This window comes from Lineus longissimus, chromosome 11 (assembly GCF_910592395.1).
Source record: "Lineus longissimus chromosome 11, tnLinLong1.2, whole genome shotgun sequence".
NCBI lineage: Eukaryota > Metazoa > Nemertea > Pilidiophora > Heteronemertea > Lineidae > Lineus > Lineus longissimus.
In genome coordinates, this window is record NC_088318.1 from 19,106,792 (window position 1) to 19,125,970 (window position 19,179).

General features: G+C 43.0%; 1 protein-coding gene across 7 annotated transcripts in view; it reads left to right on the forward strand.

The window, feature by feature from the left end:
• Positions 1 to 19,179, forward strand: part of LOC135495379 (solute carrier family 12 member 6-like) — a 36,384-nt gene that overhangs the window by 673 nt on the left and 16,532 nt on the right. For 2 of the 7 annotated variants that reach the window (XM_064783921.1, XM_064783925.1), the window contains exons 1-2: positions 11,632 to 12,232; positions 14,484 to 14,507. The exons of 1 other annotated variant lie outside the window; for it this stretch is intronic. In XM_064783921.1, the coding sequence (XP_064639991.1) occupies positions 11,887 to 12,232; positions 14,484 to 14,507 (370 nt within the window). In that variant the 5' untranslated portion in view covers positions 11,632 to 11,886. Of the gene's footprint in view, positions 1 to 9,953; positions 10,049 to 11,631; positions 12,233 to 14,483; positions 14,508 to 19,179 lie in introns of those variants that run through there. 4 more of the 7 variants (XM_064783922.1, XM_064783926.1, XM_064783923.1 and 1 more) reach the window with 4 other exon arrangements.

Genomic DNA, 19,179 nt, shown 5'->3' on the forward strand with positions numbered 1-19,179 from the left:
AACTTCAACTTCCAAGTGCCTAGGCCTAGGGTACACACCCGAAGCGAGGGGAGGGGGGAGGGGAGTGGTCCTGAAGCAACCAAAGCACTAGTTAAGTGATGCACCTTTGCAGTGAGTGTTGTCGGTGTCACCATCTTGCGCTATAACGCAGTATTGTGAAAAGTATGTGAAAACTCCCATTTTAGTGCTCCAGGCTTGATTGTGTGTACGGTGTAGGCCCTAAGTTGAGAAAGCGAAAAGGTCTGTAGGACTAGTCTCGTCTTCAGCCCATTTACATATAGATTACTTTGTATCAGCCGATTATTCATTCACACTTTTATTGTAACCACAGGACATGTTGTTCTTTTACATTTCTTTGATAATAAATCAGAGTTAGTTTAAGATGGAAGTCTGCAACTCATCTTTAGACTTCTGTTTACCATTGGCATGTTATGCCGTACCCCTGATATGCCTGAGCTCTCTCTCTCATGATACGACTTGTATCACAACATCCCCACATTGTTCACTGAGACAATAAACATGACAAATCTAGTACTAATTGCTTTGCATGCCCTGGAATTGAACCGGTGCCAATTTATCCAATCACTGATCACTGAACACCGACAAAACGTATCCTACCCAGGATGGTCTGGTCATTATTGGAAATATTGATCTAATTTAATTAGGTTGTCAATTTCAGGGCCTTCACCAATCAGTCAGGGCCACATTCATCCACAGCATCCCTGGATGGAGAACTTGAGATCATGGTGATAATAACAATGCCGGCATGTCATGTTTAGACACTGGCCATTGCTGTCAGGCTGTAGAAACTGGAGAAATATCCACTTTGTCATGTGCCATTGTGGACCAACAGCCAAACTATGAAATAAACAATATGGTGACATTGTGACAATGAGAACTTGGCATGAACTGACACTCATAATAGTCATGCATGGTCTTACTTTAGTACACTGTTGTACTTGTCCTTGGTTATAACAATGTATGCCATTAGAACTAATACAGCAAACATGGCTGTCAGTGTTATTCCTGAACAAAGCCAATGCCATACATGTATTCCAATATGCTTGTTTCACCAATCTTCATTGACCTGACAATCCCAACAAATACCAGGCAATCAAGACCCCTAAGACACAAAGAAGTCGTCAACCCACAACAAAAAAAGCGCTGCACACGACTGAGCGATTCCTTGCATTGCATCTGAACATGTAGGATTAGAATTTGAGTGAGCTTGATGAGTTGGAACTCTAGGGACAGTTAGAATGTATGATTTAACAACCTTTCAATATATTCTTAAAATTTTGTCTTCTGCAGCTAGAGCTATCTCGCCCAGTCTTGGTAGAGCAATTCCGATACCATTAGCTTGAAAAAGTCCATTGGGAGAGCACTGATTATGATGAGCAACATCTGCGTTTCACGAGAGTTTTATATCACTCCTCTCTAAGGCTTAAAGCTCAGCAATCATGTTCAATCAGCCTAGCCTTTACCACACTGGAAACCTGCAGAAAACAGCTTGAAAAGACTGTGTCCCTGTCAACATGGTCTGTCATGGACTGAAGCATGGAATAACAGAGTAGTACCCTTACCAAAAAAAACACCGTGTCGACGCCGTGAACACGTGGTTCAATCACCACAGTGTTCATCAAACCAAAGATTAAACCATGCCAAATCAGCTTGGCCAAGCAAACACCCCGTGTCAAACACCCCGTGTCAAACACCCCGTGTCAATCACCCCGTGTCAATCACCCCATGTCAAACACCCCGTGTCAATCACCCCGTGTCAAACACCCCGTGTCAAACACCCCGTGTCAAACACCCCGTGTCAAACACCCCGTGTCAAACACCCCGTGTCAAACACCCCGTGTCAAACACCCCGTGTCAAACACCCCGTGTCAAACACCCCGTGTCAAACACCCCGTGTCAAACACCCCGTGTCAAACACCCCGTGTCAATCACCCCGTGTCAAACACCCCGTGTCAAACACCCCGTGTCAAACACCCCGTGTCAAACACCCCGTGTCAAACACCCCGTGTCAAACACCCCGTGTCAAACACCCCGTGTCAAACACCCCGTGTCAAACACCCCGTGTCAAACACCCCGTGTCAAACACCCCGTGTCAAACACCCCGTGTCAAACACCCCGTGTCAATCACCCCGTGTCAAACACCCCGTGTCAAACATCCCGTGTCAAACATCCCGTGTCAAACACCCCGTGTCAAACACCCCGTGTCAATCACCCCGTGTCAAACACCCCGTGTCAAACATCCATGTCAATCTGTTGCCATGTGAACCAAAAAGCCTGCTGCTCAAATGATGTTTCCTGCAATATCTCATCTCGTGGTGACTATGTAGATTTACAAAAACACCAACCGTCTTCAAAAAAGTGATTGCTATGCATTTGCCATGGTATGGTAGTGAGGCTGAGTGAGAGTGCTGTTGTCACTAATCCTTTTGGCTCGATGCAAAATATGATTTTGATTTGAGGGAGTTTTATAATCATGAATAACATTATTAGGTACACCCCTCATCGGTGTGGCTGGCATGTCATCAAAAGGCCTGAGTACTGTCCTTGTCCTTTGGGCAGACATCTGAGCTTCTCTGGGGCCCACGGGCAAGATTTTAGTCCCACTTAGCTGCACTCAATAGTTGTGTCAATCAAAGAGTCAAGTCTCTCTCTCTGGTGACACTGAGTGATAGGAGTCCCTTGATGGTGCTGGGAGAGGATATTGAATGAAACTAATGGATTGAAACCAGGGTGCTCTAATGTTGTCAACAGGTACAAGGAAATAACAAGGAACATCCTAACAGGGTGGGCTATGGTGTCTTCCTCTGGTCAAACTACATCACTCTGAGTCTTGACTTTTTTGCAAACAAGTCAACCTGCATACACCATCAATACTTTGTGACCATGGCATGCATGGGGAAGATACATGTTGAAAATTTGAGGGAAAAGATGATGAAGGTGCATTTTTCTCAATACATCAAGTCATCATATTGTTGGAGGTGTTTTGCCATTTTGCTGAAAGTATTGATTTGACACACCAATGGATCTGTAGTGCCTACCATTTCTCCATGATGGCAGCACAGTGGCTGTGTGGCTCACTAAGGGCTAGTGAAAGTCAAGTGTCTTGGAGGAAATATCTTTTAGCAATCAGCTGCCAAAGCTTTGAATAAATTCTCTTTAAATTGACTCCATTCTGCCTCTTGTTAGTCATTATTGTATTTGATAGTTTCTTTCTCCGTTGAATTTCAATTCCCCAATCATTATGCTTATAAGTTTCGGTAGACAGACCCTTTTAGTGAAGTTTGCTGTGTCAATCCTCAAATATCTCAGTACTCTGTCAAGACTCAAGTGAATCAGTGAATTGGCTGATTCCACATGCAGAGCACAGTTCAAGTATGAACAATACACACATTACAGCCAATAGTCACGGTCAATGTGGCTAATCCTATGAATGAGTGAATGTTTATTTCATCTAATGTCATGATTTCTGTAATCTGTAGAGATGAAATGAACATCAGCCAACCATGAATGGAGACAAAGGGTTCATCATCCTTCTCTTTAGACGAAATTAACATTCACTTATATAGGATTAGTCATATTTCATATCATGAGCTTTGGTGATCCTATTGACTGTTGTGTATGTTGTCATTACTAGTACTTGTGCGCTTTGAATATTTTGGATGTGGATATCTCTAATTTCTGTAATCGCTACTCTTGGAGGGCCGCATGTTCATTCAGTTATTCAGGATACTAAACGTCAAGGCAAGTTGAATGATACAATAGATGCAATCCCATTGCGATGTATTCACAGTGCTTTCTTATTTCTTCCCCTGCAAGCTCCCAATGCTACCAACACAGGTGCTGAGGCAAATGCCCATCCTGCAGGGGAACAACCCTCTGCTGTCCATCCTGGGGAACCTAAGGTGTGTCGCCCGTTGGGTGGTCCTCACACAGCGGTTGTTCACCCTGTGGGCAAGGCTAGGGTCGCTTTCACTTGTGCAAAAGAAGGTAGGACCTTTTTGTGACCTCGATGTTGTGATTTTACTGTTCCATGTAGATTTCATCAAAGTAGTCTGTCACCTGTGTTGGTGTCTTTGTTTCAGTTCTCGTGAAGCGTCTGCAAACACATCAATAATCCAGTTTCAACAGATCGCTTTTAGTTGATCATTTTACCACCAGGTGTCACTATCAGTTCATTTTTAGCTCACCTCTTAGCAGAGGTGAGCTTATCCCATACCGTGGCGTCCGTCGTCCGTCGTCGTCGTCGTCGTCGTCGTCGTCGTCGTCGTCGTCGTCGTCGTCGTCGTCGTCGTCCGTCGTCCGTTAGCAGGGCACGTTTCGTAACTGTTAGAGCTATTGAGTTGAAACTTGGTACACATGTACCCTTATGTAATGACACCTTGGAGACCAAGTTTCGGTCCGATTCGTTTCATGGTTTGGCCACCAGGGGGCCAAACGTTAAAAGTGAAAATATGCAATATCTCCCTTAATAGTAGTCGGGAAATTTTGAAAAAAATATGGTAGGTACTTCTAGCAAAGGTGCATCATATATCCTCCGGGTTTTTGATTTGACCTCCTTTTCAAGGTCACAGAGGTCAAATGGTGTAAATTGGCCGTTAGGATGTAACACGATGGCACGTTTCTAAACTGCAATGACTATTGATACCAAATTTGGTACACATTTACCCCTTAGTCAGGTGATCTCAGGGACTGAAGTTTGGTCCAATATGATTCACCACTTGACCACCAGGGGGCAAAATCCAAAAACCTTAAAAATGTGATTATTCGTTAACTTCTTGCCCGATTGCCACCAATTTGATATCATGGGTACATCTAACAACCATACAGTATATGTCACACAGGTTTTTAATTTGACCTTCTTGTCAAGGTCACAGAGGTCAAATGGCATAAATTCGCCGTCAGGCCGTAACTATGGCACGTTTCTTAACTGCAATGACTATTGATCACAAATTAAGTACACATGTACCCCTTGGTCAGGTGATCTCAGGTACCGAAGTTTGGTGCGATCTGATTTGCCGTTTGGCCTCCAGGGAGGGGGCCAAATCCTAAATTCTTCAAAATGCCATTATTCCTAGTAATGACTTGCCCGATTGGCACCAATTTTATATCATAGGTACATCTAATTCTAACAACCATTCAATGTGTCACCAGGGTCTTCTTTGATTTGACCTACTTTTCAAGGTCACAGAGGTCGAATGTACTGTAAATTGGCCATTTTGGGGAAATTGTAATTGCTTGGACCTACATCAAACCTCACACTACATGACACAATACCATGCTCTTTATCCATCTTTCCTCCACATGAGGTGAGCACAATGGCCCTGGCCATTTCATTCATTTTGAATGACTGTAAAATGACGTCATGAGTTTCTTAATGATGTTGTTGTTTGCTATTCCCAGTGATCATGCAGCCTTTGTATCCCTGGCAGTGATGAATACACCTCATGCCTCTGTGTGGCTACGCTTCACAGTTTTGCCCTGATCTGCTGAGTGTCTCTGAGCATGTTGTATTGTGGTCAGGTCTCTGAGCTTGTAGTCTATGTAAATGTAATTTCCTTGAAATGCAATTCAATCTTCTGTACCCGTCGATCAGAGCGAAAGGCCGGTGAATGACTCACGTCCAAGATTTACTATCAAATTAACATTCTCATGTGAGAAAGCAATACTTGCATGTCGTGTTAAGCCAAAAATGTCCAATTTCTTTCAAGATCTGATGTCCTTTTCCGACAAGACTGTACATCAAGTATTGCAATCAGAAAAAAAATTATCGGTTGTAAAAGCATTCAGGAAAAAACCTTTCCAATCAATTTTTAAATCAATAAACTGAAATGAAATGTTTGAATTAGAATGGCACAATTATCGGATTATTTCTATTACGTCATTTACCATAATTTGTTTCATAAAGGTCTCAGTTAAATTCATAACAGGATTTGAAATATTTCATGAACTAGCGTAGTGTCTAATTGGGTGTGTAGCTTAAAAGGTGCATGCTGCATGTATGTTTGAGTGACCTTTGAATGATAAGTTGATGTAGAATAACTGTGATAACAGAAAGCCTTATGCATTACCTACTATCGCCAAACTTGATCATTTGTGACATAGTAATTTTATGATTCAATTCAAGGGTGCTGTGAAGTCTTTTCCTTATAATTTCTCTGTCTACCATCTCAGCGGGCTAATCATCTACCAGTAGATGTCTTTTTTTAGTTATAATTACTGACTACTGTCACATTTCATCAAGGTACTATTTATGTGTTTCGTCATTTTAAAGGCAGGCAAGATACTTCCTTGGGGAAATTGAAGCTATTTCGAGCGATTCACCATTACCCTAAATGTCAAATTTTCTTCAAAGTCTTTCGAATCACACCTGAACATTTTTACTCGGTTACTTCAGGAAACAGCTAGGATAACTGAGAATTGTTATGTGAAAATCTAACAACATCAAACTATGTGCTGCAGTTTCACATGTTTCATGAAGTTATGTTTTCTTGCAACCACTCACTGTTCCACCAGGATTCAGACAACATCATTGTCATGTTGAATATGCCAAATAGTTGGCCCTCTCCTTCTCAACCTGTTTTCTGGCCCACTCGCGGCTATCTGTATCGATAATGACAGTTTCCAATGAACGGCTCACGTCCGCTGATCGTGGTCAATTGTCACCATTAGGGACAATGTGCCCTTCAGTCTGTTGGCTTTTAGGATGCACTCTCCTGCATTGATTTTCTCTTTATTGGCCATGTATTGCTGTGTGGGATGTGGGGATCTCTCATTGAATATCAGATCAGTAGGGTCCCTCTCAGCAGGGAGGATCCTGGTGCTCTGTCTCTGCTGGAAGGTTTGGAAGGAAGGCATCACAAGTTACCATGTTCGAACATCTTACAACTCATATTGTCACATTGTCTTTTGAATGAGACTATACAGGTATAAGCTTAGACTGAATTATTCCTTCCTCTGATGGCCATTATGAGTGGTGAGCAAGCAGGCTTAATCCATTTCTAACATTCGGCCCTTGTCATTGTTGTCAAGAATGGATGATATAATTCATTTCCTAATGAACCACTTTATTCTCTGACTTCTTGAAACTGATCCTACCTGAGGAGTTTATGATCAATAGTGTTTATGACACTTCTGAACAGCCAAAGCACTTGGGCCTTTTCTTGGTTTGGAGTAGCTGCTGTAGAAAAAGGCTGAAATATTTGTACTAGGGGGCATATGTGACCCATCACAGCAAAACCAGGCGCATGTCGCTCTGAGCTTGACAGGTTGAGATGGACTGTTTGTTCATTTCTTTATTGTCTGCCTTTTGTGAAATATGAGCAAATCAATTTCTTCCATGATCTCCTGGTGTTATTTAGGCCCATCTTCTGTGCAGACATACGCCTGGTTTTGCTGTGACGGGTCACATATAGATACCCTTCTATTTGCAGAACTTGTTTATTGCAGTCTTTCAACTCAAAATTCTTCTAAGTGCTTACTTCTATCATTTGAGACTCCACGGAGAATACTCTTGGAAGTCTTTTTGCATCACTGATTTGATAAATATCCGTCATCAAGATTGCAAAAGGTCAACTAAAACTGCCACTGTAACCTGATTTAGTGCTGAAACTCTGCCGCATTTCTTCAATCGCTTCAACCATTTTGGGAATTGAGTGGTGCATTCTTTGCTTGAGTATTGGAAAACCATAAATCTGAGTTACTTGTTGTTAGTAATGAAATTCAACACATTGGTTGGGAATTCAGTGAGATTTGGGTTTGCAGCTCTACAGGAATGTGATGAGAGCAGCTCTACAGGAATGTGAGGAGAGCAGCTCTACAGGAATGTGAGGAGAGCAGCTCTACAGGAATGTGATGAGAGCAGCTCTACAGGAATGTGAGGAGAGCAGCTCTACAGGAATGTGAGGAGAGCAGCTCTACAGGAATGTGAGGAGAGCAGCTCTACAGGAATGTGAGGAGAGCAGCTCTACAGGAATGTGAGGAGAGCAGGGCGCTTTAAACAAGAAAGGATACCCTTCAGGGTGAAACAACCCATATTACTGGTCAATTTCAAGAATGTGTGAGGCTCCCCACCCAATGCACCACCCCTTTATCCATGCTTCAACTTCCAAATTCAGCCTTATTATTATATCAATCATCTTCCAGCATTTATGAGGAGCCTCATAGCCAAGTGAGGACAGATTAAGCAGGTCCCCTGAAGCATTGCATTTCCTCTGATCGACCCTGCTGGTATACCATCTTGTCACACCACCCTCTCGCGGCAACCAGAAAATCCTGCCACATATTCCCAATAGCTTTATCGATAGTAATTGACAACAGTGTTGTAACCATGTCAAGCAAGATTTCAGTCAATCATACCCATTTCTTATCGATTTCCCATCTAATACTATTTGCTTTACCCTATACAGCCAACTCCATTGCCCTGAGATTTCTATTGCACTGAGAATGTCACAATTTTCTAGGCTATTCAAAGTCTAATATTTCAGTAGTCAGTTTCTGATAGGTAATTAACTGCGATCATCAGAGGCATTTGTGGATTCTGATCTATATTATTTCTGATAATGCTCGATCTGAGTCTGTTCTGTTGTTGCTTGTCGGGAGGGGGGAGAGGGGGGCTGAACACGAGGGTTGACGAAACTAGGATCTTGTGTTAGTCAGATCAGCTTCTCAAAGTAGAATACTGCCATCAGTTTCATTATCTTTGTGATATTGTGGCAAAGATGTGACATTCTGTCAGAACTATAGTCTCAAGGAGGTGATTGAGGAAGGAGTCATTACCGACAAGTCCCATCACTTGTTCACCTGATGAAGCAACAAGCACTTTGATGAGAACTTGTCTGATCATAGTGGGACCGATGTAGTCAGGTTGTTGTTTCTTGCATGATACAATCACATCAGTTATGAGATGTTTGTGAGATGCCTTTATGCTAATGACACATCTCTGCCAGGATACGAATTAAAATCATGTGACTTGTCTTCATCAATTTCCAATTCAAGCCACTGAGGATGATGCAGGACACATCATCTGCTGAGTGACATCTGTTTTAAAGTTTACCCCTTTATATTCTCATTCGATTTGACAATAACCATACAGAGTTTGAATAAGTTTCCTCATGAATGCCCTGAAGAAGACCTGATAGTGCTCTAACTCTCCAAGCAATCATATTCTGTTTGTTTGCTGCTGAGAAATCTCAAAGCACAAACGTAGGATTTCAGTCCTGTGTCTGTGATTGATCGACTTGATTGAAGTGAACTTCATCAGATTTCGATCAGATATTGAGGCGCGTGTGTTGACTTGATACTGTCTGTTCAGTCACAAACACCATCCGGATTTTGATCTAATGTCAAGGCCAGGAAATGTATCGAGATGGTTTCTTCTTCTTGGCTCCAGTTCACATGCATCATCATGCAGCCAATTAACTTGTAGATGATCGGCTATTAACCCGGCAAAGATGCTACATCGATAACCGGTGAGAAATTAACAAGGCTGTTGCAGTATTTTTGCACTTTTCCATGAGTAACAGATGATGTATTTTCTGTTGCCTCTTCTTCCAAGTGTGTGAGTTTCATTTACAACAGGCTGTTGCGTCACCATTGATTAGTAAATTGATTCTCATCTGGTGTGAACCTCATAAATAGTTCCAGATCACATGGTCACTGATTTCAAGTAAGACTTAATATCTCATGAGAAATATTACTCACATGGTCTTTCTATTGAAGTGCCACTATGCCCCGGTGAGACCGCCCCTCAATTGATTCTGGCGGGCGGTATGAGCTGCCTGGATTCGTTCACGGTTGGATGCTGCAAGAAGTTACGGCTGTTATTACTGAGGGCCGCTCGTCTTCAGGAGGGACGTGCGAACACTGATATTGATGGTCTCTGTGTGTTGGAATGGTATTGATCATTGCTCAATATCAAGAGAGAGAATGTGCAACTGCCGGACGATTCAACGCAGTCTAAGTAATCATTGAAAGACAACAGTCAAGATATGATCGGAAGTATTAGCAAATGGCTTGGTGTGAAATGCTTGTGAGTTGACATGATTGAGTCCAGATAGATCTATTTGTCTTGCTGTGGAGTATTGAAACCAATGGCCACCCTTGTGTTCCTGCAGACTACTGGGATCGAGTGTCTTCAGTTGATGGAGTCATTTGGGAGGCATGCTCCAGTTGTTTGTCAAAACGCACATGAGCTGAATCATTTACATTGATTTGTTCGTCATTGGCATTTCTACACCACAAGCCGTAAAGGATTTTGAACCAGTTGTTGTCAATTTTCTACCAGTAATCTACCATTTCAGTGAAGCGCAGTTTTCCTTCCAGGGGTGGTAACTGATGGTGACATGCTCAATTAGCATTCAGCTCTTGGATTCATTAATCATGTGCAACATTGGCTGTGAAAACTGCGTTATACTGCTGTGATACTGATAGTTATGATTCTGGTATAGCCTTGATGATATTGGCGCTGTGATTGCCAACATTGGGACCAGGAGTGTTGAAAGGGAATCTGTTGCTCAGGTGGGAGCAGTGAGATTCTTCATCATTCCTCTTCAAAGTTGTGCAAATCAATGAGGAACTGTTTGTATGATTGATTCGGTGTGTTACCTGGGTTCGTTGGAGGTGGCTACATGATTCTGGAATTCAGGATGATGGACTGATGTACTCTGTTGAAACATGCTTCTATGGCGTATTCTATTGTGGAGTTCCAGTGTTGATGATCAAGGTTTTCGTCTGGGCAAGGCATTTGTTTCTTCGAAATTGATAGGGCAATGCAGTGAAGTTATCATTTCTCATTCATTTCTTCATAGGCAAATGGTGTGTCTTTGGGTCAGTTCAGTTCTGTTCCTCCCTCCCATACCAACGTGATGACCTTGTGACTATTCTCCCTAATCCTCCACTGATACTCTCCAGTGGCCTGTGAAGGCCGTTTGCCCTTTTCATGATCTTGGTCTTAGATCACTCTAACGTCATATCTGTCAGCCCTATCATTTTGCTTTCCAGTTAAGTGCTTTACTAATCAAGAGAAGAGTTCACACACTGGTGAACATGGTTCCTGCACTTCACAATCTTCTCACTCATGGGCTCAAGTGTCAGTATGTGTAGTAACATCATTTGCCCCGACTGGTTTCAAAGGCTTTGAATATCATAAACAGCCATATCAGTCTACCCCGTCAAACTTGGTGTTCGATTGTAACCCGAGATTTGAATCTTTACCATGTATCAGCTGTTCACAATCTTTCAATAATTTGGTCACCTCCCCTTGTTATAAGCTTAATAGCTGAGAGGAAGATCCTTGGGTATTGTTGGAAGGTTTTCGGTGTTCTATTATTTGGTGCGTAGTTCCAAGGTGAAAAGAAGAGGAACACAACAATATCAAAAGCATGTTTCTCAGCTGACATTGTTGGATAACAATGAACTGGAACCTTTCAGCCATATCTTCTAGGAACAGTATGTTTGTTTCTGGCCTGTCTTGTTTGGACAAAGCTTCTGAAAAGCACCTGGTTAACAATGAAATATGCAACCATATCAGAAAAAGCTTAGGAAGATAACTTGTACATATTCTGCATCACGAGTTTCTGCGGTCTTCTTGAGAGGCTGCCTGTTCTCTCTGTCTGAAGTGGTAACCTTCTTGTTTCCAGAGGGCAGAAAGAATCAGTCTGCTTGATGAGCTGTACATACACTTTGGATTGAATCGTACGTTGAATTTACCTTCCAATTTAAGTTTGGCATTTGAGTGAAGAAAGACACCTTGTGTATCAACCAAGACGTTCATGCAGATTCAGGACATTCATAAGGATCACTGCTAGAATTCCAGGTATACAATAATCTGACTATGAGACCATTAATGTGTGTGCTTTGATCTTCAAAATGCCGAAAGGAAGGGAATTTATAGTTGTTCCGGTGACAGATATTGCACCAGAAACAAATGACCTTGATGGTGAAGTTGGCTCCGAACCTGCAGACGAACATCATGGCACATCACTGGGAGCCAATCACACATTGTTGGTGGATGTACCATTGACGGTAAATGGTAATGATGGGAGTGAGGGTGTCAGATATAATCAGTCCGATGATTTGGGCAACCCTAATGAAATCAAAACGGAGATAGCGGGAGGGAAAAAGATCGCCCAGATCGTGATCTCACATACCGATGGTTCGAGTACTATAGCTTATCGGCGGAAATCAGCCTTTGAGCAGGAGGAGACAGGTACAGGTATGAGAACATTAGTACTTTACTCTTATATACTTTACATGTCTGCTTTACTCCAGTAGCTTAAATGAACTTTACCCATCTCTCTCTCTCGGGGTGGGCTGTCGTTGAATGTTGGTGTGTGATACATCATTTGAACTTGTTCATGAATATCTTATCTTCTCCCGATCTGATCACTCCCAAGGGCCTCATGGAAACCTGTCTAATCAATAGATAATATCACGTCTCAAGCCTCATCTGACTTACAATTAACTTTTTGCGCAATGACTTCTGTGAGGGTTGTCAGCAATTCAGTAGAGATGTTGTGTTTTCAGCCCATTCGTGACTTAATTGCCACTTGAGTTGAGTCCTGATTGAAAATAACCCAGTTTGTTGCAAGGTATTCATGGTCTGTATTGGTTGACTCACCAAACTTCACTGCTAGTGATCATTGGCATTGTGGCCCGCACTATATGTGTTTATGTCATACTCAAAAATAGTGCAGAATTAGTTACATAATTGGTGCAATGATTTAGTACTGCTTGAATGCAGTGTGTTCACAGGAATACAGAAAGAAGTTTAAGAATTTAGTTTGTAGCTTCACCCTTACAGTATTTGATAAGAAAGTCAATATCTCCAGTTCCGTATCCATTCCTTCAAATATGAGCCAAAGAGATTGGCTGATGCTGTTAAGGCTCCACATCCTTCTATGTCACCATACACTGGTATGCTGCACTATACGTCTCTGTGTAATACTGGGCAACCATCTCCTCCCAAAGCTGTCACACTAAATCTGCAAATTCTGATGTCTTATCAGATGGGCGGTCGGATCCGGAATGATTTTCAAGCGAAGGTCACAGGGGTTTAGCGTCAACTGATGGATTGTCTGCAAAGCAATTCAAGTTATGGGAGATTTATGAGCTTGTGTGGATTGCAAGCCACGTAGCTGTAGAACCTGGCAGAATATGCCCAAACAAAAAGTCTCTGTGGGACGCTTGATATCATCCAATACTTGACTTTGAGGAAACATAACTGACATCCTCATTGCAAACCCACCCTTCTGTTGGCGACCAGCAGCCCAAAGCGTAGCCAAGACAATCAGATTGTTTTTCCATGGTTGCTGATTGAGTTATGACGTGATTGATATCTATCTGATAGGCCAGCTTCATACTCATCCATAACCACGATGATTGTCACTATGACGAGACTCGACACACGAATGCTTCTGGACGTTCAGTTGTGCAGTAAGTGAGGTTACCGACCAGGCTTTTGGTGCTGTCCACCAGGCTTTTGGTGCTGTCCACCAGGCTTTTGGTGCTGTCCACTAGGCTTGAAACAAAATGGCCTGAAATCCAATGATCTAGATTCATGTGTTATTCGACTTGGCTGATTTTGCTGCTGTCGGGTGAATGTCTGCTTTATTGATCATGGTGTGGTCATCTCATATGATCAGGCACCGTAGACATTGTCAACATAAAGATCACTAAAAGCTGACACTGTCCACACAGTCTCTGCTCAACATGACGGTGTTTAATCATTGCAGGTCAGGGATGGGTTTTACCTCAGTAACAGGTCGGGGACGGTCTTTCATCCAAAAGACCATTCTTGGGTTTCAATGCTTCAGGAGGTTAGTCTTATTTGACGCTCTCCCCCCTCCTCCCCTGAGTTTGGAGTCCACCTTTGGCATTTGCAAAAGTGAATTGTGAATATTGCTTTGCTTTCATCTGCTAATCTTTAAATGATCAATTTTCTTGGTTATAAAGTCTGCTTACGGTGACAGTGAATCAATTTGAATGTTCTCTGAGGGAACGTATGCGGCAGGACAGAGTGCCTCAGGCGGCCATTTATATTCTCGCTGTTGGATGGTGTGATAACTTGCACAAGCTGAACGTTTGAGGGAAGTCATGTCAGGAGGAATGTTATGCTTTCAATCAGCCACTGATGCCACCATTCACTTCAAACACATGTCTTCAACTGTGGCGGTTATGTTGGATAGTGGAGTTGGCTCAATCACTGGTTGGGCTAAATCCCTAGGATGAATTGACTCATCTGAAACATGCAGCAATATCCACACAGGCACTGTTATGATGAAATTATAGACCTCAGTGAAATTTAACACAGAAATTTCTCTTTTCAGGCCGAAGGGGAAACCTATTTTTTCGTTTATCATCACTGTTTTAAGAATGATTTTCATTGAAAGTGTGAAATGTAATAAGGTTTGAGCTCAGTTTGATTTGTCACACTTTGATCATGTTTTCTTGTTTCTCTTTACCAGTTGGAACTTACATTATATTACCGGGTAACATTTTCACTTCACCTAGAACACACTCACTGTCCCCTTTCCTGTGTGTGACTGCTCGTCTTGTTTCATATCTAGTGTACATGATAGACATAATCCTGGTAATTAACATACTAATTACTTTGATGATCTAATTATTTTCTTTAAATTATCCCAAACTATATCAACATGGTACTCGGGTTACTGTTCAGATTCATAATCATTCTTCAAGACAGGTTGAGGGAAGAGACAATTGTGTTGTAACTGCTTTTGACAAGACAACCCAGCATATCATGTGGGGGGGGGGGGGATACCTTACCATGGCATGCATGCCTCTAGTGTTCCCTTCATCTAACTGATCTAGCCCTGCTGTTAGCTCCTGGCCTTGCTTAACGTTGCATCTTGATGGTTGATATCACTCATTATCGCTAATAGAGCTAATAACATCCTAGTTAATGCCCTGCTCTCAACTCCATATTTTAATTGATCCATGCCATAACTCAAAAACGTTGACTCTTTCAATGCAATGTTTGAGATAGCAGTTTGTTTATTGGGGTTTTATAGATTGACAAGATCAACAGTTACATCTCATTACCATGGCTTCATCACGATCACCTCAGCCAGCCGATCAGTTAACATTATTCTCAAATCATAAAAACTTAACCTGTCTGAATCCAGTCACTGCTAAAAAATCACTTGGTTTTAGAAAATAATGATCAATTCTGGTGAATATCATTTAGAATATTGTCTTTGATTTCAGTTGTGATGACATGCAAAGTGAATTGTGTTTTCTTCTTTGCATGGCTATATCCTTATGTTTTCACTGCAAGGTGAATCACATCGGTTATTAACATCATTCATTGCTGGTTTTCATACTTCCTATTACATGTACTAACACTGTACAGGGTGTCCCAAAAGAACTGAATGGATGAGTCAGCATATTGAGGGATTATTGGTCCTTTTGGGATACTGTAGCTTCGGTGTGCATGCCAAGTACATAACTAACCGGGTTGCATGTTGTGCTGATATGACATGAAACCGTGGTTAGTAGAATGTTTTCTCTTTACTAAAGCATGACATAATGAGCATAACATAAGTTAAAGTCTGAACGTTATGATAGAACTCAGTTACCTTTCTGCAATGAACTCTTCTCTGCACAGCATAAGTGTGCTTCCTGAATCACTTGTGTTTGGCTCAAGGATGGGTATTCCTGGTTTATTCTTGTTATAGACCAACGTTGTGATTTCCTGTTGTGCCACTTTTAGAATAAGGGTGCTTCCGTATTGATTGGTGAAACTGATCAAGCTTGTATGTTTCTCAAACATGAATAACATGGTCATGCAGGAGTATTATAAAGAAAGACCACTGACTGACAGCTCAACTATTGAGGTCTTATCTGGCAGGTTAGTGAGTATTCATGTAGTGGAACTGATCCCTCAATTGTTGATCTAGATCCCTCAATTAGTTAATCTAATCGTTCATGAAAATGCTGTGTGGATCTGATCGTCGAATATATGTCAGATTCAAATAAGAAACATCTGAAGCCATCTGTCGTAGATTGGTGTCCCCGAGGCCTTCTCTGTTTCACCCCCTCCCAAGACTCAATAAGATCACTGTGACCTGCTCATCACAGCTAGAGCCTGAGCATGTCTGACCACTGCCCCTGCATTCATACACCTGGCTGGAGTAAGGCAAGTTAGACGGCAAGGCAGAGACTGCTTGCAATCACGCACTGACTGCGGCAGGTTTGATCCAGGTGCTCCTGACCGTGAGCCAAGAGTCCAAGCAACTAGTCCACAGTGTCTCCTTTGTCTGGTTATCTACTTGCTGTCACCTGCGTTAGGCAAATCCCTTCCGATGAGAAACGTCTCACATGAACAGCCCAGCATCTCAACGGACCATTAATGAAATTGACATGAACGCTCACTCACTCAAATGTTGTAGAAGAAAGCGATTTGCAGTTTAATCAGTCAATTGTGATCATCAGTTTTATGGGAAGTACAACGAAATGCTGATCGATTTGGAAAGGTCATTTAGTGATTGGTGATCGTTCAATTGGTTTGGGGTGATTTGCTCATGACAATGATGGCATTTCCACGATTCGAACACCACTTCCTAATTGGTTCAAATCGGCTTGTGCCATCAACGGGGAGAAAGTGATGAGGAAGTGAATGGGTTATATTGTGGTTATAAGAGGAATTTGGCCTTGGGGGATTAGTATGTTGAGAGTGATGGGAAAGACTGCCTGTTACAGTCATTTCATGTCACTTATCAGTTAAGAACAAGGTACATGTTGCCTCGGGGAGTATTAGAAGGAACTAAACTGAGGCTGCTCTAGCTACATGTAGCCTCCATTTGAGAGGTGAGTACTCGATGGACGTGTGTCAGAGAGAAAATAGAGTTCCTTGACTACAAGTCTCAGATATTAATGCTTGTGGAATTCTTGGTAATGATGATTGGTACATGTCAGTGGCCATCAGCTAGAGTCCAATTAAAGCTACAATTGCACCCTTAAAATGTTAATGAGTATAAGGTGCCTGGGTGGACTGGCTCGGTCTAAAGCTGTCATCTGCTGCAGCTATGGTCATGGCAGTTGTTGTGTCTGCCTGACCGGCTCGGTCTAAAGCTGTCATCTGCTGCAGCTATGGTCATGGCAGTTGTTGTGTCTGCCTGACCGGCTCGGTCTAAAGCTGTCATCTGCTGCAGCTATGGTCATGGCAGTTGTTGTGTCTGCCTGACCGGCTCGGTCTAAAGCTGTCATCTGCTGCAGCTATGGTCATGGCAGTTGTTGTGTCTGCCTGACCGGCTCGGTCTGAAGCTGTCATCTGCTGCAGCTATGGTCATGGCAGTTGTTGTGTCTGCCTGACCGGCTCGGTCTAAAGCTGTCATCTGCTGCAGCTGTGGTCATGGCAGTTGTTGTGTCTGCCTGACCGGCTCGGTCTGAAGCTGTCATCTGCTGCAGCTGTGGTCATGGCAGTTGTTGTGTCTGCCTGACCGGCTCGGTCTAAAGCTGTCATCTGCTGCAGCTATGGTCATGGCAGTTGTTGTGTCTGCCTGACCGGCTCGGTCTAAAGCTGTCATCTACTGCAGCTATGGTCATGGCAGTTGTTGTGTCTGCCTGACCGGCTCGGTCTAAAGCTGTCATCTGCTGCAGCTATGGTCATGGCAGTTGTTGTGTCTGCCTTTTTACTGGATCAGTTCACCGGATCAGATCTCTCTTATCCATTGTAACTTAGTGTAAGCAAGTAGTGACACTTGTTGTTCATGTCATTACGAAACCCATAACCCCCTGACATCAGTAAGAGGGCTTATGTCATTAAGTGACACATGAATGGTTGGGTGTAATTAGAGTGGCGATTCTATTCAAGCCCTTTGTCAACTGAATAGTAAATTGTCCATGAGTTGATTCTGCCTTTGTACTGGGTCAGTTTCTCTTATGCACTGTACCTTGTGTTCAAGTGAGACAACCTATCGCTGGGGCATCAGAGTGTGGAGTGTGACTCCTTGCATAGCAATGAGAAGAATGTTTTCCTTCTCAACTCCTGGCATCAGAGTGTGGAGTGTGACTCCTTGCATAGCAATGAGAAGAATGTTTTCCTTCTCAACTCCTGGCATCAGAGTGTGGAGTGTGACTCCTTGCATAGCAATGAGAAGAATGTTTTCCTTCTCAACTCCTGGCATCAGAGTGTGGAGTGTGACTCCTTGCATAGCAATGAGAAGAATGTTTTCCTTCTCAACTCCTGGCATCAGAGTGTGGAGTGTGACTCCTTGCATAGCAATGAGAAGAATGTTTTCCTTCTCAACTCCTGGCACTACCGAGTTGTAACCACCTTGCCCCTCTGAATGCGGAATGGCCTCATAATCACAACCAATACCCATGTCGAGCACTATGACCTTTTAGCTTTTTTGCTTGAAGATTGTCAGCTCAAATAAGGCAGATCGATCAGACGGCTCTTGCGACGTGATATAGCTTTCCAGCACTTTATCTGCTATGGCCAATTTCAATTAAGCTTTCCGCTATAGTAGGTAAGAAGAGGACAAAAGGTGTCGGCAGCTAGCAATCTTTTTCAAGGAAATCTCCAAGAAAGATTTACTTGAATGAGAATGGAATGCGAACTAGGAATCAGTCTGAATCCAAGAATACTCCTCCAGGTCTGAGAGTCGGTGAAGTGCCAAGGCCAACCATGAGTGTACAGCGAGGAAGTCAGATAGGCAAATGTTGGTTTAGTTGGTGCTTCCACGCCAAAAAAGTATTGCCACTGACTGGGCTTTGGCCCACCCTCACTGTGTTATGACAGGACATGGACTCACTGACTGGGCTTTGGCCCACCCTCACTGTGTTATGACAGGACCTGGACTCACTGACTGGGCTTTGGCCCACCCTCACTGTGTTATGACAGGACCTGGACTCACTGGCTGGGCTTTGGCCCACTCTCACTGTGTTATGACAGGACCTGGACTCACTGGCTGGGCTTTGGCCCACTCTCACTGTGTTATGACAGGACCTGGACTCACTGACTGGGCTTTGGCCCACCCTCACTGTGTTATGACAGGACCTGGACTCACTGACTGGGCTTTGGCCCACCCTCACTGTGTTATGACAGGACCTGGACTCACTGACTGGGCTTTGGCCAACCCTCACTGTGTTATGACAGGACATGGACTCACTGACTGGGCTTTGGCCCACCCTCAC